This window comes from Aquarana catesbeiana, linkage group LG01 (genome assembly GCF_042186555.1).
Source record: "Aquarana catesbeiana isolate 2022-GZ linkage group LG01, ASM4218655v1, whole genome shotgun sequence".
NCBI classification, from domain to species: domain Eukaryota; kingdom Metazoa; phylum Chordata; class Amphibia; order Anura; family Ranidae; genus Aquarana; species Aquarana catesbeiana.
In genome coordinates this window covers 143,849,680-143,872,631 of record NC_133324.1, presented here as the reverse complement: position 1 = coordinate 143,872,631, position 22,952 = coordinate 143,849,680, and the positions used below count along the sequence as shown (strand labels likewise).

General features: G+C 44.1%; 1 protein-coding gene across 2 annotated transcripts in view; it reads left to right on the top strand.

The window, feature by feature from the left end:
• Positions 1 to 2,235: 2,235 nt before the first annotated feature.
• The window catches only part of MARVELD2 (MARVEL domain containing 2), a 58,016-nt gene continuing 37,299 nt past the window's right edge, over positions 2,236 to 22,952 (top strand). The window contains exons 1-3 of one of the 2 annotated variants that reach the window (XM_073624425.1): positions 2,236 to 2,387; positions 14,034 to 15,225; positions 21,237 to 21,278. In XM_073624425.1, coding sequence (XP_073480526.1) covers positions 14,047 to 15,225; positions 21,237 to 21,278 — 1,221 coding nt within the window. In that variant the 5' untranslated portion in view covers positions 2,236 to 2,387; positions 14,034 to 14,046. Of the gene's footprint in view, positions 2,549 to 14,033; positions 15,226 to 21,236; positions 21,279 to 22,952 lie in introns of both variants that reach the window. The other variant, XM_073624424.1, reaches the window with a different exon arrangement.

The following is a 22,952-nucleotide window of genomic DNA, read 5'->3' as shown; positions in this document are numbered from 1 at the left end:
ATTTCCCTTTCAGATCACTGGTTTCCATGCGAGACAAATTAGTACAATTCAAAATTGTACATCGGGCGTACTTTACCCCGCACAGGCTACATATGATGAACCCTAACATTACCTCTGATTGTTGGAGATGTGGAATCTCACCAGGAGACTTTTCACACATCTTCTGGCACTGTCCGGGGGCTCAGCAGTACTGGAAGGAGGTGCTTAGTGTAACGAATAAGGTCGCTTCCACCAACTTACCAATGTCAATGGAAATATGTATATTAGGATTAATAGAAAATGTTGTTCCACAAATAGCCAAACGCACTATGATTGGGCTTCTGTTATTTTATGCTAGAAAAAATATTGCAATGCAGTGGAAAAAACCTAACCCTCCTTCCGGTAAACAGTGGAGGGACCTGGTCAACAGTAGCCTTCCACTGTACAAAGACACATACGCAAATAGAGGGTGCCCCTTGAAATTTGACAAGGTCTGGAGTAAATGGTTGAAAACAATGCAAATTGCACAGTGATACATTGCTCGAACGGGACCCAGGTTTTGCTGAATAAATAAGATGCTCCCAATGTAGTCTTCACAATGACTATTATAGGCCCCTAACAGTTATTGGATTCGAATGTACGACACTCCCGGAGGAGGACTGATTAATGAATGTCAACATGTGATATGTCTGGGTAATCTCACTGATAGCCACATTTATAATGCTGTCGTGGTACAGATGACCTGTATGCAACCAAGTGTATATGTACTGTTTGTTTAAAAATTGCAATAAAAAGAAATTTAAAAAAAAAAAAAATTGTGTAGATTGCGACTACTGCCAGTGATCTCTCTGTACTCCCAGTCAGTCCACTCCCCCACAGTTAGAAACACCTCCCTAGGACACACTTAACCCTTGTTAACCTCTTCCCTGCCAGTGTCATTTATACATTGATCAGTGCATATTTTTAGCTCTGATCAGTGTAATAATGTCACTGGTCCAAAAAAGTGTCAAAAGTTTTCGATCTGTTTGGCACAATGTCACAGTCCTGCTAAAAATCGCTGATCACCGACATTACTAGTAAAACAAAAAATAAAAATAAAATGCCATAAATCTATCCCCTATTTTGTAGACACTATAACTTTTGCGCAAACCAATCAATATACGCTTATTGCAATTTTCTTTGCCAAAAATTTGTAGAACAATACATATTGAAATTGTTGGTATTTTTTGTTTATAGCGCAAAAAATAAAAACTGCAGAGGTGATCAAATACCACCAAAAGAAAGCTCTATTTGTGGGACAAAAAGGACACCAATTTTATTTGGGTACAGCGTTGCTCAATTGTCAGTTAAAATAACGCAGTGCCCTATCGTGAAAAATGGCCTGGTCATTAAGGGGTTAAATCCTTCTGGGGCTGAAGTGGTTAAGCTGCATACGCACCTTAATTTGCGCACCTTTACTAAACATGTGATAGTGTGCATTGCGCTTGCAGTGGTTTTCATTGTTAATGGTACCCCAAATGGGGCAAGCAGCTGTGTGGGGGTTTTTTTCCGCGTGGAAAAACACCAAATGCGTTAAACTGTGCAGGTAAAAAATGCACAATGCTCAACACTTCAAAAAGCTGCACGAGCTGCTTTTGTAGCGTGTAGGACAACTTAATAAAATGAATGGATTCTCCTGTGTGCAGCAAGGAAACGTGCCAAAAACACATGTAAATACACAAATGTGCAACACGTGTCATAGTGTGACTAGGGCCCAACAAGCTCCTGATCATGTGATCACTGTGATAGCCAATCACAGTGTTCACTAGTTTTAGAACCCTCACCCATATAACTTTCTCTTCACATTTGTGCAAATGCAAATTGTATCCTTCTCTCCTCTCCAGAGGAAAAACCTGGAAAGAAAGAAATAAAATAGATTAGGGATTGATTCAGTGTACAACTGAAGACAAAACTTTTTATTTTGGGGCCCAGTCACGCTATGTGCATTTGAATGAAGTGTCACTTTGTACACTTCATATAAAGTTTGTTTAAAAACTGACAGGGGTTATAACCCTCCATTTCTATATCCAAAGTGAAAAAGTGTTGCCTGTAGTTGTGCTTTGATCCCCCTGTCAGTGTCATGTCACCTGCTGGTATGAGGCAGGCTTTCTCATTGGCCAAAGTTCAGGGACTCTGTCTGGATTATATGGTTATTTTCTACTGAGAAGAGCCGGTCATGACACACCTGTGGTGTTCTATGGGCTCAGTCACACACACAGGAAGTGTGACACAATGGACTACACAGAGGTGAGCCAGATCCTGCCTGACTACCTGTGAGGAGGGCGGGGCCGATGTCGTCACCCAGAGAGAGAGGACGGTCATGTGACCGGGAGAGAGGAAGCCTGTCCCGGGGAGAGTGCAGGTTTCAGGTGAGAGTGCCCACGTTAAAGGAGAACAGTCCTCCATACAACTCTATGGAGAGGAGGTAACCCCGACACAGGAGACACTCCACTCCATACAGACAGAAGAACAAGGACGACAAAGGGAGGGCGGGAGACATGCCCGGAGACTTCTGAACATCGCACAGCAGGTGACATCCTCACTCTGCTTCTACTTTGTTTACTAAACACAATGTGCAGGACGAGTGTTCAGGTCTGAAGCCATAGAATAGGCATCCCAAAATCTGACAGACACCTGCCTGACTTTGGACAACTCTCTTGACACTGAGATCTGATCCTGGGATCCAACACTGACCCCAGAATCCAGCTTTGGGGTTCAATCCTGGGATCTGACACTGAGGTTGGACCCTGGATCTCACTCCGGGATCCAATCATGGGATCCAGCTTTGGGGTTCAATCCTGGCATTTGAAACTGAGATCTGACAGTGAAGTTGGACCCTGGATCTGACTCGGGGATCCAACCCTGGGTTCCAGCTTTGGGGTTCAATCCTGGGATCTGACACTGAGGTTGGACCCTGGATCTCACTCTGGGATCCAGCTTTGGGGTTCAATCCTGGGATCTGACACTGAGGTTGGACCCTGGATCTCACTCCGGGATCCAATCATGGGATCCAGCTTTGGGGTTCAATCCTGGCATTTGAAACTGAGATCTGACAGTGAAGTTGGACCCTGGATCTGACTCGGGGATCCAACCCTGGGTTCCAGCTTTGGGGTTCAATCCCGGGATCTGACACTGAGGTTGGACCCCGGATCTGACTCCAGGATAGAGTTGCCACCTCATCCCTTTAAACCCAAACACCTTTGAATTACACAGGTTCTGAGGCTAATTAAATGCAGATAAGGCACCAAGTGAGTTTAATTACCACCTTAAAGCGAAGGTTCACACAAAAATTGAACCTCCGCTTTTCGGAACCCTCCCCCCTCTCCGGTGTCACATTTGGCACCTTTCAGGGGGGAGGGGGGTGCAGATACCTGTCTAAGACCCTGGGATTTGAAACTGAGGTTGGACCCTGGATCTGACTCCAAGATCCAATAATGGGATCTGACCCTAGAATCCAGCATTGACATCTGATCTCGGGATCCAGCTTTGGGGTTCAACCCTGGGATCCGGAACTGAGGTTGGACCCTGGGTCTGACTCCCGCATCCAATTCTGGGATCCAGCTTTGTGGTTTAACCCTGGGATCCGAAACTGAGATCTGACTCTGGGATCCAACCCTGGAGTCCAGTTTTTGGGTTCAGCCCTGGGATCTGAAACTAAGATCCGACACAGGTTGGATCCTGAACCTGACTCCGGGATCCAGCTTTGGGGTTCAACCCTGGGATCCAAAACTGAGGTTGGACCCTGGATTTGACTCCCGGATGCAATTCCGGGATCCAGCTTTGGGGTTTAACCCTGGGATCCAAAACTGAGATCTGACTCTGGGGTACAGTTTTTGGGTTCAGCCCTGGGATCCGAAACTGAGATCTGACACAGAGGTTTTACCCTGGATCTGATCCAGGGGTTTGGCGCTATGACTGACACTGAGGTCCATAAATTAGGTTTAACTCTGGATCTGACACTAGCATCCATCAATGGGATCAGACACTGGAACTTGATGGTGGGGTCTGACCCTGGGCTCCAGAATTCAGCTGATTGGTGAACACAGTGTATACATAGTTTTGTAAAGGCATTTTTTTTATATATTAAAATAACAAATATGTTATACTCCCCTGCTCTGTGGGGTCCCCAGCCAGTGACTTTGGCTCCTCCCTTTTCTGTGTCTGCCCCCATAGCAAGCCACTTCCTATGGGCTCTAAAGGGTTAATGTATAATTAAATGTATTTTTGTAAATGCAAGCAGTGTAAGTACTTGAATTTGACATGATATCAGCCTCTTGCAGTCCTTTTACAGCAGAGCTTGCAGAGGTCAGGGTGAAGCAGCACAAGGAGCTAACCAGCTGTGTTTTAGTCAAGAAGCATGTTGATAGGAGGAGAGTGTGTTGCTTATTCTTTGACTGTCCAGTCACAGACTAAGGGTGGTACAAGACCTGTGAGTGCTGCTGAACTGCAGCAGAGAAATATCAGGTCTCCACCTCTGCCACACAGGGCTGTGCTGTGTGGCGGAGCTGTGTAAATCTTAGGACTGGATGAAAAGAAATACAAATTCTTTCTGAGATAAAGCGCTTATCTGTGTGTTTAACTGTTTGCCTGGAGTTTAGCTTTATATGTTCCCATTTTGTGTAGATATGGAAATTTCCAACAGGCTAGAAGATCTTTTTATTTGATAATGCAAAACAATTAGATGGCAACAAGCCAAATGTGCCAAGTAATAGAGCAACATATCCATAGAGCACCCAATCATTTCTTTGGGGCTGACTGGTGGTTGTGCCAGCATGGGCATTTTTTGAGATGCATTTGATAACAATTGCCACTGATGAACATATTGCTGTACCTGGGCATGGCTTGAATATTTTAGGCCATGTTCAGATTGGTTGCCTTTAATTGCTCTGTGTATAGGTAGCCAAAGTATTGTAAATGACCTGTGTACAATCAATCTAGAAGTAAAAGCTCTGTAATAGCTCTTTCACATGGGGGAGGGGGCACGGTAAAAACCAGTGTCTGCCATGGTTTTACCACCCCCTGGCCACCCACCTGAATTCTAACATTGCAGCCTGATAGGGCTGTACACATGCTGCTGCAGCATTTATATCTTAGGCTGCAAAGTTTGACAGGCTTGCAGCAGTTGCGGTGCTGTCCTGCAAAAAACACCCAAAAAACAGGCATCAAGCTGAGGCAATAGGGCCTTCTGAACGCCTGTCAGTCGCTGCTATACTCTCCTAAAATGCAACCCACTGCAGGAACTTTTCAGGGGCGGTAAGCATAAGGAGCCCAAACTGGTGAGAAAGAGGGACAGTCATTGAGGAGTAGCTTTCATACATTTTAAAGGCTCACTGATCTTGTAGATATGAAGATCTGTCCACCTGTGACCAATTTACAGGAGGACTTTGGAGGAGATTTACTAAAACCGGAGCATACAGAATCTGTTGCAGCTGTGCACAGTAACCAATCAGATTCTAGGTTTTATTGTCAAGTTAGAAGCTGATTGTTTACTATGCACAGCTGCACCAGTTTTAGTAAATCTCCCTCACTGTGTCTCTGTTTTTGAGTGATTTGATCCCTGCTGGATATGTACAGTATGTGTACTGGTATGATCCAGGCTCAGTTTACCATAATCTTAGAAGATATATACAAAACCGGATTAGCTATGTAATGGTATATTCTATGGTTCAAATATTTAGAATGTGGGTTTTTTTGTTTTTTTTTAATTTATAACTTTCTGAATGTTCTTTCAAATGGAACTTCACACTAAATTCAGGTTTTCCTTATTTTGCTGTGAAGAAGGGTTAGAACCTTTTTCCTGTTGCTAGCAGAGGTTCTAACTAGGGTTGCATTGATAACACATTTTTTTTAAGACCGAGTACAAATGCCGATACTTTTTTCTCAAGTACTTGCCGATACCAATTTTTTTTTTTTTAATGTGGCACTAATGTAGCCTCAGCTGCATTGTAAATGAATGGACAACAGACAGAGGCTCCTCCCCATTCATAAACTGAAGCATAGTAAACACAGTTTACAATGCTCAGTTATGAATGGACAGGGTCAGTGACTCTCTGCATTCAGAAAAGGAAGTAGCCGGTAAATTATTATTATTATACAGGATTTATATAGCGCCAACAGTTTGCACAGCGCTTTACAACATGGGGCAGACAGTACACTTACAATACAAATCAATACAGGAGGGATCAGGGGGCCCTGCTCGTTAGAGCTTACAATCTAGAAGGGAGGGTCAAGTGGAGACAAAAGGTAATAACTGTGGGGGATGAGCTGATGGGAAAAAAAAAATAAATAAAAATAAAGTACAGTTGTTAGGTGTGGGTAGGATAGGCTTCTCTGAAGAGAAGGGTTTTCAGGGATCTTCTGAAAGCTAATAAAGTAGGAGATAAGCGGACGGATTGGGGTATGGAGTTCCATAGGATTGGAGAGGCTTTGGAAAAGGCCTGGAGGCGAGCATGGGAGGAGGTGACAAGGGAGCTAGAGAGCAGGAGGTCTTGAGAGGAACGAAGAGAGCGAGTAGGTTGGTATTTAGAGACTAAGCAAGTGATGTAGCTGGGGGCGATATTGTGGATGGCTTTGTAGGTAGTTGTTAGAATTTTGAATTTAATTCTTTGGCCGAGCGGAAGCCAGTGGAGGGATTGACAGAGAGGAGTGGCAGACACAGAGCGACTGGTAAGGTGGATGAGTCTGGCAGCAGCATTCATAATGGATTGAAGAGGTGATAGACTATGTAGAGGTAAGCCAATGAGAAGGGAGTTGCAGTAGTCAAGGCGAGAGATGACCAGCGAGTGAATTAAGAGCTTTGTTGTGTCATTGGTTAGAAAGGGGCGTATTTTGGAGATGTTGCGGAGGTTGAGGCGGCAGGATTTGGACAGTGATTGGATGTGTTGCTTGAAGGAGAGTTCAGAGTCTAGGACTACACCTAGGACTTTGGCATGTGGGGATGGGCTTATAGTTGTGCCATCGATTTTGACAGAGAGATCAGGGGAAGAGGCATGGGGGGGGGGGGGGGATTAGAAGTTCGGTTTTGGCTAGATTGAGTTTAAGGAAGTGGGTGAGACATCCAGACTGATATATCTGAGAGTAAATTACTGATACGTGAGGAGACAGAGGGAGTGAGCTGAGGGGTAGAGAAATAGATTTGGGTGTCATCAGCGTAAAGGTGGTATTGGAAGTCATGGGAGGCTATCAGTTGACCCAGGGAGGCAAATGACAGATTTACCGACTCCTTCCTCCGCTCTCCATCCTGACAGATCCAGGACGGTGGGGAATAGCACAGAGGGGGACCAGAGTAGACTCTTGGAGTCAGCAGAGGACCTGGAGGAGAACCTGGGAAGCCGCAGGAGGACACCAGGGGAGGCGATGGAGGACCCAGGGAGCCATAGGAGGACACAGGGGGAGACCGGAGGAGCACAGAGGGGGACCAGAGCAGACTCTTGGAGTCGGCGGAGGACCCAGGGAGCTGCAGGAGGACACGGGACAGTCGGGGTGATTGATGCGGGCAATTACAAGCACCAATCTCCCTGTATATCTTTTAATAAAGCAGCTGAAAGCTGCTGGAGGAAGAGGAGGAGAAGCGAATGTCAGCTTCTTTATTAAAAGGTATACAGGGAGATTGGTGCTTGTAACTGCCCGTACCAATCATCTGTGAGGCAGCCCGCCCCCCTGCTACGCTGAGGACACAGGTATCGGGTCAAGTATCGGAGCATTTGCACGAGTACAAGTACTCGTGCAAATGCTTGGTATCGACACCAAAACTAGTATCGATGCAACCCTAGTTCTAACCCATTCATAGTAACATTGTTAGTCTGGTTGAAAAAAAGGCACAAGTCCATCTAGTTCAACCAATAAAAGAGAATAAAAAAAAATATATATATATATTATAATATAAAAAAAATCCCTCTCTGATAAAAATAAGACCGTGCTTTTGTAGTTGGACCCCTTTTGGAGATATTCTGATGACTGCACAGGAACTGAGGAGAATTGTCCCTAGCACTGGAGTACGTATATTGTATTTGACTCTAATGCCGCGTACACATAATCAGAATTTCTGACAACAAATGCTCGATGGGAGCTTGTTGTCGGAAATTCCAACCATGTGTAGGCTCCATCGGACATTTTTTGTCGGAATTTCCGACAACAAAAATTTTGAGAGCTTGTTCACACATTTTCCGACAAAAAAATCCGTTGTCGGAAATTCCTAAGCGTGTGTACACAATTCCGACGCACAAAATTCCACGCATGCTCTGGATCAAGTACGAGACGGAAGCGCTCGGTCTGGTAAAACGAACGTTCGTAATGGAGATAGCGCATTCGTCACGCTGCAAATTCTTAAATCTTTTAATGCAGCGCATTCTCTTCTTCTTTATAATGCTAGAATAATGAAGTTGTTTTGCTGCTCATATTCACACAGAGTTCTCACAAACTGATTTCTTTATTATTTCTTGTGATCTCATGAATAATAATTTTTAGTTTTTCGCCAGATCTCCAGAATAATGTTTATAATTTTCTGTTTATAGTGATTTTTTTTTTTTTAAATCAAGATCTCCTGGGTTTGTTTTCTAGTGATCGCTATATTTTTAGTCGTTTTGTGTGTCAAGTTACCACAACACCATTATGATCTTGTATTTTTTTAACCTCAAGGAGGTTGTTTGGTGTTGGTGTCCCTTGTTAATTTGACATAGTATTTTTGAAATGCACTTGCCTACTCGCAAACAAACTGTCCTTTTTTAATTAAAACACATAGCCAATGATAAAAAATTGACATTTATTAAGGGGTCTTAACAAAATAAAGATGAAGGCAATGCTGGATAAACTGGTGAAATTAGCAAAGCCTTTGTACCCCAGGGCACACATGAACTATTTGACGTGCAAAATTGGTAGCCTGAGGAGTCCATTTAATAGTGAGCACAATCCGGTCCAGGACTCAGAGATCAGGAACAGCAGCAGATGACACATATGTCCCCGGGCTGTGGTCATACAACAGCCTGCGTCTTTTTCCAGACCAGACCGAACCCAAGCCATCACTCTCTTGTCTTCCATCCACGCTTCCTTCCACACTTGCTTCCAGGCTGTGGCTCTGGTGTTGGAGTTGTGGCAGGAGGAGGAGGATGGTACAACTCACACAGGTGGGTTTTGCTTGTGAGTTCGCCCCTCAACCCCTTACTTAGGGCTATATATATTTCTTCCTCACAAATGAGGCGTTGGCCCACCTCAATTTCCTGCATTTTGTTGACAGCCATGCAGGCATAGGCCTCAAGAAGACTGGGGGGGGGGGGGGTCTGAGGGCCACAGAATCCTGTAGAATTAACCCAAATGCGGACTCCTCCACATTCCTCCCCTTCCTGGGCCTTTTTTGTTGAAGGCGGAGGGGAGGGACCTGGGATTCGGTCAGGCTACTGGGCCCGGCCACCTCCTGGCTGCCACTTTTCCCCCCTCCACCTCCTGACTGCCACTTTTCCCCCCCTCCACCTCCTGGCTGCCACTTTTCCCCCCCTCCACCTCCTGGCTGCCACTTTTCCCCCCCTCCACCTCCTGGCTGCCACTTTTCCCCCCCTCCACCTCCTGGCTGCCACTTTTCCCCCCCTCCACCTCCTGGCTGCCACTTTTCCCCCCCTCCACCTCCTGGCTGCCACTTTTCCCCCCCTCCACCTCCTGGCTGCCACTTTTCCCCCCCTCCATCTCCTGGCTGCCACTTTTCCCCCACTCCACCTCCTGGCTGCCACTTTTCCCCCACTCCACCTCCTGGCTGCCACTTTTCCCCCACTCCACCTCCTGGCTGCCACTTTTCCCCCACTCCACCTCCTGGCTGCCACTTTTCCCCCACTCCACCTCCTGGCTGCGGCTTTCCTGTGTATGAGAAAGGGACAGAGTTTTAGTTTCTTGTTCATCAATCACACACAATTTTGAGAAATATGTTGAACAATGCTATACCTGACTCAAGCTGGGCTCCTCCACATCTTCTTCCTGGGTGGAAGGCCCAGGTTGGACGTCGGAAGCCTCAGCTGGGGTGGAAGGAAGGTTTGAGAGTGATCGCCTGATTTCAGTCTGGTCTGACAGAAATCGCAGTCTGTCATAGTACCACAGCCTGGGTACATAAATGTAATCTGCGCAGCTCCTGACCTCTGGGAATCCTGGACTTTCTTGCGCTCCCTATTATAAGTGCTCCTCAGGCCACCAATTTTGCACTTCAAATAGTTGATTTTTGCCATGGGGATCTGCAACTTCACAAATTCCAGCAATTTATCCAGTGCTGCCTTCCTCTATTTGATTTGTATAAAAGGGGTGTTTTGTCTGCCACAGACAGGGCAGCTCTCTGTACAAATCAATGAATTGGGGTAGGAAATCATGATTGTTGAATCTTTCCATTTTATCTGCAAGACACAACACAAGGCAAACCTTAATGTCAGGCTAAACTCGCATAATATTGTCCCAATATTGGCCTCAATCTATAATCAGTATAGGCCACTGATGCCCCAAGTTAAAATTGTACCTTCGTTAGAACGATCGGCCCTTCCGCTACTCCTTCCTCCGCTCACAGATCGTATGTATGAAGCACGCGTGTTCTGCTTTTTATACACTGCGCATGCGTTTAACTCCGCCGACCCCTGACCTTCTTTCTAGTCTATTCCCCGCCCCTTCTCTTTTGGAGCAGTGGGAGAGCACATGGCGGAGAAAGAACAAGTGCATGAAGACAGCAGCAGATCTTGCGATCACAAGAGGATGTCTATGGATGCCCTCCAAGCAAAGTAAGCCGGCGCTGTGGCCATCTTTCGGCTACAGGGCGGGAAGGGGGATTAATGACCTCGTTTGACATCCCATTCCAAAAACCATGGATATTAGTAGGGAGTTGACCTCCTTCTCTCTTTGCTACTATAACAGCCTCCACACTTCTGGGTCTGTGGTCATTTGTGCCCATTCAGCCGAAAGAGAATTTGTGAAGGAGCCCAAAGGGTGGCGCACTGGCTACTGAACTTCCTCTTTATAGTGCCATAGTGCGTGTTGTACATCAGCACGTTCTTGACAATCAGAATTTCCTTCAACATTTGTGCGACCGTGTGTATGCAAGACAAGTTTGAGCCAACATCCGTCGGAAATAAATCCAGGATTTCGTTGTCGGAATGTCCGATCGTGTGTACGCGCCATTATTATGTATGGTTTGTGGACAATGTATTGGGTTCAGGTCAATAAAGATGTGGATTGATATGGAGGAACTTATAAGGTCTGACCTCAACCCTACTAAACACCTTTTTAGAATTGATTGGAACTCCAATTGTGAGCCAGGTCATTTGTACATGAGTACCTGACTTCACAAATTTCTTTCGGCTGAATGGGCACAAATGACCACAGACCCAGAAGTGTGGATGCTGTTATAGTAGCAAAGGGAGAGGGAGGTCAACTCCCTACTAATATCCATGGTTTTTGGAATGGGATGTCAAACGAGGTAATTAATCCCCCTTCCTGCCCACGCTATAGCCGAAAGACGGCTACAACATGGGCTTACTTTGCTTGGAGGGCATCCATGAACATCCTCTAGTGATCGCGCAACCTGCGCGCCCCCTGTAATCGCCAAGTTCTTCAGAATCGGCTGATCACAGATCGGGGTAAAGAGCCAATCACAGCGGCCCAGCTGTGATCAGCTGTGTCCAATGGCAGATGATCACGCATGTAAACACAAGCCGGCTATCGGCTTTCCTTTCCTCACACTGACAGCATGAGGAGGTGATTTGCTTGCGTCTATCTAGCAAGGTTACTCTGTGGTATAAGCAAGGAAGCTGAGATTTCTGCAGTGTGTAAATGTGCTTTTACTATACAAAGATGCTGTACATACTAAACTATTACAATCTTAGGAATACAATACAAGACTAACAGATATCTATAACAAGCAAAATACCTATCAAATGAACAGCCTATGGTCTAAATCAGTACAAATACACTTAAAGGTTACTTATCTTCTGTTACTGTATGTTCGTGATCTCCATTGGCAATGATTCTTCTGGAGGATCAGGCACGTTTCTTCTATCATGGGTGGCTTCTGATCTTACAGCATGATGATATGTGTATGTGTGTCCCTAGCTTATGCCTGAATCCCCCTTTTATGTGCCAGGCTGTTTACCATAGTTACCAAGCAACAGAAAACATACCTGTTTACTGTAACTGTTGAAACTGTCAATTGGAAACAACAATGATATCTTCCTACCGATTGTATGCCGCAGCATTTGTTTGAGAAATCTACTCAAGCCAAAAAACTGACAGTAATCTAACAGTCATTCTTTCAGTTTGAGAGCTGAAAGAACCTCAAACAAGTAAATCTCTTACTGAAAACTGTCAATTGAATACAACAATACAACGTACCCATTGTCTACTCAAGCCAGAACCTGACAGTATCTCTATGACCAACCACTATTGTGTAATGTTATGTCCCATGTATCTTATGTCTGATTAATATAAAAAAATCATATTGTAACAAACGTAACACAGGAGGGGTGAAGAGAGCCGATAACCAGCTTGTGTAAAGCTGGCTACACACTGTACAACTTTTATACAATTTTCTTGTACAACTTTCCTTTTTAGATTTACCAAAACCATATAATATGAGGTCAAACCTAAACACTTTGTATGCAATTAGGCAGGTCCCTGCACTACATAGTTGAAGGTAAATCTAAAGGAAATTGAACAACAAAAGTTGTATAATGTGTATCCAGCTATAAAGGGACATCTAAATTAATAATCAGGGCACTGATTATCAGTGTAGTCCCATCAGTGCTGCCTCATCCGTTCCTATCCGTTCCCATCAGTGCCCATCAGTGAAGTAAAAAAATTACCTGTTTGCAAAATTTTAAAACAAACTATAACATTTTTATTTATTTATTTTTTATGTGTTTTTATTTTTATTTATTTTTTCGGTCTTTTTTTCGTTTGTTTATCAAAAAATAAAAAACCCAGTGGTGATTAAATATCATTAAAAGAAATCGCTATTTGTGTGGATTTTTCTTTTATATGGGTACAGCGTTGCATGACCGCGCAATTGTCATTCATAGTGTGACAGCGCTGAAAGTTGAAAATCGGCCTGGGCAGGAAGGGGCTATAAGTGCCCTGTAGGCAAGTGGTGAAGGTGTTCTGGTCATGTGTCCTCAAATGTTTGGCCTTGTGTATAAAGGAACACTCCCTATAATCCCAAACTACTTAGAAGGTTGCGCACGTTTTAGCACTGTGGTTACTGTAAAAATGTTTTCCTTCAGATCAGGTTCGCTTTTTGATACTGGTTGTTTGAAAACTAATCTGACAGTGTATTACAACTGGCCGCTGTGCCTGAACCCCCCGCATGTGCAGGAACGCTGCCAGTTACTCTGGGATCCCTTGTAGTGTTTCTGCACATTCCCATAAATTGATTTCCAGGATTTCTACATTACATATCCCATTTGCCAGTTTGTGGGATCTCAAGCATGCGCAGAAACGGCAGGGGGGTCACTACCAGCCTACTGACAGGGCCCAGGTGCAGGGGATCCCAACATGCCGTGGGGATCTGCAAGGTCTCGTAGATGCTGGATTCCAATTCAGGATGGCAGTGCTGTAGAGTAGTGGGGTAAGGAGAGTTCCCCTATAAACATGACAACGCTGCACTCCATGGACTAGTTAGTATATATTTCTTACTTTTATATAGGGACAAGTTTTAGGATTGAAACATTTGTATTCGGGTGGAGTTCTTCTTTTAATTGGTAGAATAGGAGAATAGGTTTAAGTGATTGGACATGAGTCACCTGACCCAGTTCTCACCTGAGCGTTTTGTAGCTCAAAGATTCTAACAAGCTTTGCATTAAAAATAATAATAATGAAAAAACACTCAAGCAAAAATGCTCAAACTCCTGTACAAGCAATGAAAAGAAGAGCCTGAAAAAAAGAATCAAAGATGCTCAGCTCAAGTGTGAATGCTGCCTAATTTTTGTGTAATGTTCTTTTAACATCTTATTCGTGTTGTTTTGTATTTTAAAATAACAATATTTTATGTTATGTTTTTTCAGCAAACTTACACAAATGTCTGGAGGAGCATTGTCATCAGAAATAAGATCCAAAGGCAGGGCGACAAACAAGCGCGCCGCCCAGTATGATCAAGTACCAGCAGAGCCCAATGCAGCTGGCGTTAATATCCAAACCTTGGAGGATTGTGAATTGGCTCTGAGCGCCGATCCTTTACCTCCACCTCCGCTACCACTTCATCCTCCATTTGGGCCGGAGTTCTACCCAAGCGATAGTGAGGATCCAGTAACTCCACATGAGCTTAGACCTGTAAGAAGGTTTATTCCAGATTCCTGGAAAAAATTCTTTAAAGGAAAAAAAGAGACGGCATGGGAAGAACCAATTTCAGAACTTAACTACATTTCAGGAGGGGCACGGTGCTCTCCTCCACGATCACCATCTCTACCTACTTCTTCAGCACATGGAAAAAATTCAGGAGCAAATTCCAAGGCTGCTGGGAGCTCTTACAAAGATCCATATGGAGGTTCTGGTGGTACCTACAACTCAAGGAAAGAGGTGGAAGCTATGATTCCTGATGACCCATATGGCTCTTTGGATCGGCATACACAAACTGTAAAGACATACACTGAGATGGTTGAAGACTACAATTTGCGGTACTCTTATATGAAGTCTTGGGCTGGGTTGCTCAGGATCCTGGGTGTGGTTGAACTTTTGCTTGGAGCTGGTGTTTTTGCCTGCGTGACGGCTTACATCCACAAAGACAATGAATGGTATAACATGTTTGGCTACTCGCAGCCATATTCTTACACTGCAAGTTTACAAGGGGGATACTATTATTCAGGACCCAAGACTCCTTTTGTACTTGTAGTGGCTGGTTTGGCATGGTTAGTGACTATAATTATTCTAGTCCTAGGTATGTCCATGTACTATAGGACCATCCTTCTAGATGCTCACTGGTGGCCTCTAACAGAATTTGGGATCAACATCTGTCTTTTTATATTATACATGGCAGCAGCGATTGTGTACGTGAATGACACAAACCGAGGAGGACTGTGCTACTATCCATTGTTTAACAATTCGATAAACTCCACGTTCTGCCGAGTGGAAGGAGGGCAGACAGCAGCCATCATTTTTTTGTTTGTCACCATGCTTGTCTACCTAATTGGTGCCATTGTTTCATTAAAGCTCTGGCGGCACGAAAGTGCTAGGAAGAGACGGGAGTATCTTGAACGGGAGGTAAGGATTATGTTTTGTACTATTGTCGGGTGATCGTATATGGTTAAGGGTTTTTGTGGTGCACGTTGTTTTCTGATCAGTGGCGTCGCTACAGGGGGGCATTTAACTGCTAATCTGATGCCCCCCCCCCCCCCCCGAAGCCCCTGCTCCCAGTCGTGGCTCACTTGCATGTCTCCTAGCAAGCAGAGAGCTGTCAGAACACCGGTGCTCACAGGCCAGAGCCATCACTGACCCTGGCAATCCAGCCCCCCTGCACGGATGAGCTGTTTCTGCTCCTCCTCCTGTGCCTGCTCCGCCCACACTCACCAACAGTGTTGTACCTCAGAGAAGGGAATGTGTGGGCGGGAGGTTTGAAACCCAGCAGCTAGAAGAGGAAAGGTGCAGCCTGCCGATCCATTCACCTGTCCACCCACTGTGAGTGAAGTCCCACCCCCCCCGCCTCCCTCCCTTCTCTCTCGCACCTCCCAGTGACTACAGTATTGTAAGAGGTCTCTGATATAAGGGGGGCTTTGGTGAGCAGCTGACCTCAACCTGATAGAACACCTGTTGGGATGAATTAGATCGGAAACTTTGAGCCAGGCCTTCTCGTCCACATCAGTGCCTGACCTCACAAATGTTCTTCTGGAAGAATGGTCAAACATTCCCATAGAGGCACTCCTAAACCTTGTGGACAGCCTTCCCAGTAGAATTGAAGTGGTTACAGCTGCAAAGGCTGGGCCAACTCAATATTGAACCCTATGGACTAAGACTTGGATGTCATTAAAGTTCTTGTGCGTGTAAAATTAGGCGTTCCAATACTTTTGGTAATCTAGTATATACCTGTATCCAACCCCATCTCCAATCAAATCCCAAACTCTCAAATAGTTTATTTCAAAACAAAGACCCAAAGCTCTGGAGATTTTTGCTGGTGGTTGTAAATACTGCCTGTGCGTGACCAGCAGAGGCTGTCAGATTTGTACTCTGCGAGCCCCACCCCCTTTTGCGGTTATTACAGCATTTACTCCATTAGGAAAGATTCCCAAAACATGTTGGAGTGTGTCTGTCTAGGGAAATTTGTGCCCATTCAGCCATGGAGCATGTGTGAGGTCAGGTACCTACAGGTATGTTGGGTAAGAAATCCTGGCTTGCAGTTGGTGTTACAATTCATCTCAGAGGTGTCAATAGTGTTTCATCACGGTGACACGTTGCAGGACACTCAAGTGTGTCCATTAAGATTGCCAAACCATTTCTTAATAGAGCTGTGCACAGTCATACTATAACAGAAAGAGTCTTCCCAAAACGATTGCCACAAAGTTGGAAGTGCACCATTGTCTCAAATGGCTTTTTATGTTGTAGCCTTAACTGCTTGCCGACCGCCTCACGCAGATATACTGCGGCAGAAGGGTCCGCGGACTCGATCACCGCGGGTATACCCGCGATCACCTCACGAGGAGGAAGAACAGGGAGATGCTAATATAAACAAGCATCTCCCCGTTCTGCCTAGCGACAGTGTCACCGTTCTCTGTTCCCTGTCATCGGAGCAGAGATCAATGACTTGTCACACATAGCCCATTCCCCCCCACAGTTAGAAACATGCTCCTAGGACACACTTAACCCCTACACTGCCACCTAGTGGTTAACCCCTTCACTGCCAGTGTCATTTACACAGGAATCAGTGCATTTGTAAAGCACTGATTGCTGTATAAATGACAATGGTCTCAAAAATGTCCGATGTGTCCGCCATAATGTCCCAGTCACAATAAAAATCGCTGATCGCCACCTTTAAAAAAAAAAAAAAAAAAAAAAAAAAAAATTATTAATAAAAATGCCATAAAACTATCCCCTATTTTGTAAACGCTATAAGTTTTGCGCAAACCGATCAATAATCACTTATTGTGATTTTTTTTTTTAACAAAAATATGTAGAAGAATACGTATCGGCCTAAACTGAGGAAAAAAATGTTTTTTTATATATTTTTGGGGGATATCTATTATAGCAAAAAGTAAAATAATGTGTTTTTTTTCAAAATTGTCGCTCTTTTTTTGTTTATAGCGCAAAAAATAAAAAGCGCAGAGGTGATCAAATACCACCAAAAGAAGGCTCTATTTGTGGTAAAAAAAGACTTCAATTTTGTTTGGGAGCCACGTCGCACGACCGCGCAATTGTCAGTTAAAGCGATGCAGTGCCGAATCGCAAAAATCGCTCTGGTCAGGAAGGGGGTAAATTCTTCCGGGGCTGAAGTGGTGTTAATAGTGCTCTTCACTGATGACATCTGAACTCCAAAATTTGTAGGGTTGTCCACATAGTTTAGGTGTGATGACCAGGTTTCCTTTGCTTATACAGTGTATGTCTGTGGTGCTGCCGTAGACTTTGGCGCAGCATTTTTATTCATCTTTATGTTTCCAGAGCAAAGAGAGTTCAAAACCATGTTCGTGCCCACTTACACTATTGTTGTGCATTAAACGCATGCACATTAATGTGATGTGCTATAAGGCAGCTAATTCATTTGAATGGGCTACTTAAACCACCACAATGGACCAAGAATTGTGCAGGTGGTATTTTTGGCAGCTCACAGCAAAACATGATATGTTGTGCTCTGTTGCAACACAGGTGCGCTCATAAAGTATATTGGGGTGACATTTAGAATGGGTGCCACTGAAATTAAGAGGCCCAAGCTAGTACTTTGTTCCCTATTGACCTCCTGCTCTGCATCCCCTCTAAAGAGCGTAGAGCCATTCTCAGTCCCTCCTTCTCACATTCCTTGAATCTCTGGGACATGGTGTATAAAATATATCCTCTGAAATCGCCCCATATCCCAGTGGCCCCATTTTTAGAAATCCGCAATTTTCCTCTGGGCAACATCCGCAACAGTTCATATGGTGGATTAACAAGGGCCTTTACAGGATAGCTTATTTTATAGACCATAAAGGCATTAGGCCTCTTTCAGACGAACGATCCGTTCAGGTCTGCCTGTCAGTTTTTTTAGGCGGACCTGAACAGACCCTCCATAGACATCTATGGAGCGTCGGATGTCATCGGTGACATGTCCGCTGACATCCGACCCGCTCCGATCCGAAAAAGTGTAACGGAGGAAAAACCTACTTTTCCATCCGTGATCGGATCGGGTGACGACGGACTCTACGGTCCGTCGTCATCCGATCCCCCATAGGGGAGAGCGGCACTGTGGCAGGTCCGTCGCTGCACAGTGTGCAGCGACAGACCTGTCATCTGCCTGTTTACTGGGGATCCACGGAGCGATCCCTGCTGAGCAAGCGGATGTTCACAGGGCGGATCATCTCGGATCTGTCCCGTGTGAAGGAGCCATTAGAATACCCTCCCCCTTTTTTTTTTTTTTTTTTTTTTTTTTTTCTGGAGACCTTACAAATGCCTCTGTCTGGGACATTTTGACTCCTCCAAATTAATCATTGTTTACAGACATTTTGTCAAGATCAGGCTGATATTGCTACATGGACCTTTTATGAAAATGAATGTTTGAATGGCCCGGGGACTTGTGATAGTATATCAGAGTTGTACATAGAGGTCGGCAGATATTTGGCGTTTTTTAATTAATCGGCATCGTCCGATTGTGCTGATGATAAAAAAGGCCGATTATAACTTCAGCATGAACTTGCAAATAACTTCTGTAATAGTAGTCAATGCAAGTTGCCTGAAGTTTTCTGTGAAGAGACTTCTCTCCTCCCTGGGCAGCCTGCCAAGTCTGATAAGAAGATACATTGTATCTCTTCAGGTTCTTTTATCAATGAGCTGAACTCCACCTGTAGGAGTTCTCAGTTTAACCATTTAAAGACTAAATCTTTTCTGACACTTGTTGCTTACAAGTAAAAATCCTGTATTTTCTGCTAGAAAATCACTTAGAACCCCCAAACATTATATATATATTTTTTTTAGCAGAGACCCTAGGGAAAAAAATAGCGGTAGTTGAAATATTTTATGTCACATGGTATTTGCGCAGCGGTCTTTAAAGCGCAATTTTTTTTTTTTTAAAAATACACTAATGAATTAAAAAAAAAAAAAAAACTAAGCAGTAAAGTTAGCCCATTTTTTTTCGTCCAAAAGTTTTGATTACCTGTTTTTGTGTATTTAATATTTAAGATATAGTTGTTTTTTTTACTCTAAATTATACATACAAGTGAACTGATTGGAGGTTTGTTTTGTTTAATAAATGTTTAAATGTAAGAAATTTTCTGTATCACTTAAGGTTGCTTGCACACTGGAGCGGGCATGCGTTGACGGTAAAACACTGCTAGTTTTAGCGGCGCTTTACCGTCATTTTAGCGGCGCTATTCGGCTGCTAGCGGGGCGCTTATAACCCAGCTAGCGTCCGAGGAAGGGGTTAAATGCGCCCCCGAAGCGCCGCTGCCGAAACGCTTTGCAGGCGCTTCGACAGCGGTGCGCATTAATTTCAATGGGCAGGAGTGGTGGAGCAGCCGTATGCACTGCTCCAAAGATGCTGCTTGCAGGACTTTTTTTTAACATCTTGCCAGCGCATCGCCTCAGTGTGAAAGCACTCAGATTTCACACTGAGACTGCAGGGGAGCCGTTTTGCAGGCACTTTACAGGCGCTATTTTTAGCCCAAAAGTGCCTGAAAAACGCCCCAGTGTGAAGGGGGTCTAACTATTAGATTTTATGAGATTAAGGGAAAAAAGAAAAAAAAAATCGGCCTAATATATCGGCCCAAAAAAAATCGGCATCATATATCGGCCATTAGCCACCGAGATTTTTAAATATCGGCATCGGCTAGAGAAAAACCCATATCGGTCAACCTCTAGTTGTACACTCTGTTTGCGGATCAGGGTTCTAAACTCTCTTACCAACTAGCTTGGGAGTCAGATCTGGGGGAGACTATAGATGAGGCAAACTACAAGGTATTGTCACGATGGTACCTTGTACTTGGTTGGCAAAAATCTACCTGGATGCATCACCTCTCTGTTTCAGGGGCTGCGGCCAGAAAGGAAGCATGCTCCACATTTGGTGGACATGCCCAAAAGTAAAACGGTACTGGATGAGAATATTCAACCTGGTATATTCAGTGACTGGATTGAATATTCCTAAAAATGTTAAGACGGTACTATTTTCTGATCTATCGAGTGAGTTACCTAAAAATCTTAGAACTCTCACCTTCTTTATCTTTCTGGAAGCTAAAATTACCATAGCGAGAGCATGGAAAACTCCTGTGATAAACCTAGCATTAGTGAAAAACAAAATCTCTTGGATCGTGATCAATGAAAAATTGGCTAGTAATCCTTCATAACCAACATCGCTTTGAAAAGTTCTGGAACCCCTGGATCGGATAACTTCAGTCCCCGTAGGCACAATGGTATAAATAGGCCTTAAAGTGGTTGTACAGGCTGAAGGTTTTTGCATGAATACATAAAGGTAATAAACCTTCAGTGTGCAGCCACCCCTCCTCCCCCTTAATGCTTACCTAAGCCCAATTTCCATCCAGCAATGTGCACAAGAGCCAAGGCTCTCCCGGGTCTCTCTCTGCTCATTGGCTGAGATGCAGCACCAGAAGCCATTAGCTCTCGCTGCTGTCAATCACTGCCAGCGAGGCTGGGGGCAGGGCTGGACATGAGCGAGTCGGCTCGGGAGCAAGCACACATGAGTGCCCCCATAGCAGGCAGCTTGCTATGGGGGAACTCTGCAAGGGGGAAGGGGTCCAGCGTGGCAGCTGGGGACCTGAGAAGAGGAGGACCGGGGCTGCTCTGTGGAAAACCTTTGCACAGAGCAGGTAAGTATAACATAAAATGTTTGTGTGGCGTGTGTGTGGGGTGTTTTTTTATTTTTTTATTTTTATTTTTTTAAATTTACTTTACAAGCGCCTCAAAGATAGGATTATTAGAGCTGATAAGTAGTATTGTTTATACTTATTATAGTACAGTCCTTTTCAGATGTTCTTTATTTTCCAGCTGTTTACTTTGTCATGAAACTATCTTCAAGTATACAATACAGTTGTTTTGTCAACCAAGGAATGTTTCAGACTAATCTGACAACCTTTTCTATTTCATAGATGAAGTCACAAGGCTCGCACATGAGTCCACCAAAAGTCATGGTGAGTAATCTTTATGCTCAGCAGCTCCAGTGTTAGTTAAATTATTTTTATAGCACCTATATTTTCTATAATTTAAAGGAGAAGTACATTTAAAGGTTGTTTGGCTATACTTCTCCTGTGGCTCACAGGGGTGCAGTTTGTTCTGCACTCCTGTGACCCATTTTTAGCAGACAGTGGGCTGAAATCCGTTGTCTGCTGATGTCACAGAGCTGGTCCAGACTTGGGTAAAATTGCGACAATGGAATTGGGATCCACCCACACGCCTGGACCAGCACCCAGCTCAGCCTTTCAACGAGTCGCTGAGAGTCTGAGCCTGTCGTTCCTGCCCCCTCCACAGTCCAGTGCTCCATTGAGCGTTGGGAGGCAGAGCAGAGAGCCGGTAACTGACAGTCACCAGCTCTCTGCTCAGGGAGCTGTAAGAACCAAGCAATCTGCGGTGTTAGATGGCTCATTTCTCAATTTTAGACAATATCTTGAATAGCAACTACCAAGGCTGTTGATTCCACTGTTCAGAATAATGCAAAGCAAAAACAACGTGCTTGCCAAAATAGGACAGGCACATACTGCATTTAGGTTGGTTTGCACTGCTATGGTATTTTAAATAACCGGTTTGCTTGCACAAATGAGGGACCCGTTGTTTCTCAAATAATGTATTAAACTAAAAGGGCTATATACAACACGCACCATTTTCATAAGTTCTTGGTTAGTCCAACCTTGAGAACAGGATATGCAATGGAGGAATTGTGGTAATCACTTGATAAATAAGGGGATTACAGTGTGTAAGATCACGCAATGTACTGCAACAGGATTTAAAAGGGAGGAGAACTGTAAATGAAAAAATGAGTGAACATTAATTCGTGAAACCTATCTTATTGGCCGTAATTGACTCATAAATGTGTCAACCTTCATACATATTGGTAAGTGATTGCTGACAGGTAATTTTATAAGATTATAAAAGATTAAAGGACAATTCAAAGTGCAAAAAGTCAGGAAAAGCAGTCCATAAAGTGACATTAAACACTCGGACTCCTCCAAATTTTTGCTTTGATCCAACTTCCTGTTAGAAAGTGGCTACATTAATTCTCCATGGTCCCACTGCATGTAGAAGAAACATAGCCATCCTCTTACTTGCTCCTGAGATGGAGTAGGAACTATGGACTATAGATTTGTATTGTGCTTTGAGCAGTGCATGGGATCACAACTTCAATGCAAATGAAGGTGAGAGGGTAAATGAGAGGTTTGAAAATTACAGGTGCAGAAAAACGCAGTAAGTTACAATTTCATAAAAAAAAAAAAAAAAAAAAAAAAAAAAAAAGATTAAGTCCATTATGTAGTAGATGTGTGTGGATTTTTTGGGGAGAATAAGCATATTGTATAGTGACACTTAAAGCTGGCCATAGATGGTTCATATTTTTTTTTTTCAATTAGGGAGCTGAGCAAACGCAAACTAACAGATTCCTCCATCCACATAAACATGGAGGAATCTTTCCCCTCTTGGACATTGTATTCTGACAGCAGGCCCCACCTCTGTCAGAATACACTGATCAGGGGCTGTAGCTGCTGATCTAGAAACATTTTTCCAACATGTCCCTTTGACAGAAGTCAATCAAACAATTGACTTTTATTGAGCAGGGGCAGACACACATTGATGGAAATTCAGCCGGTTCCTGCTGA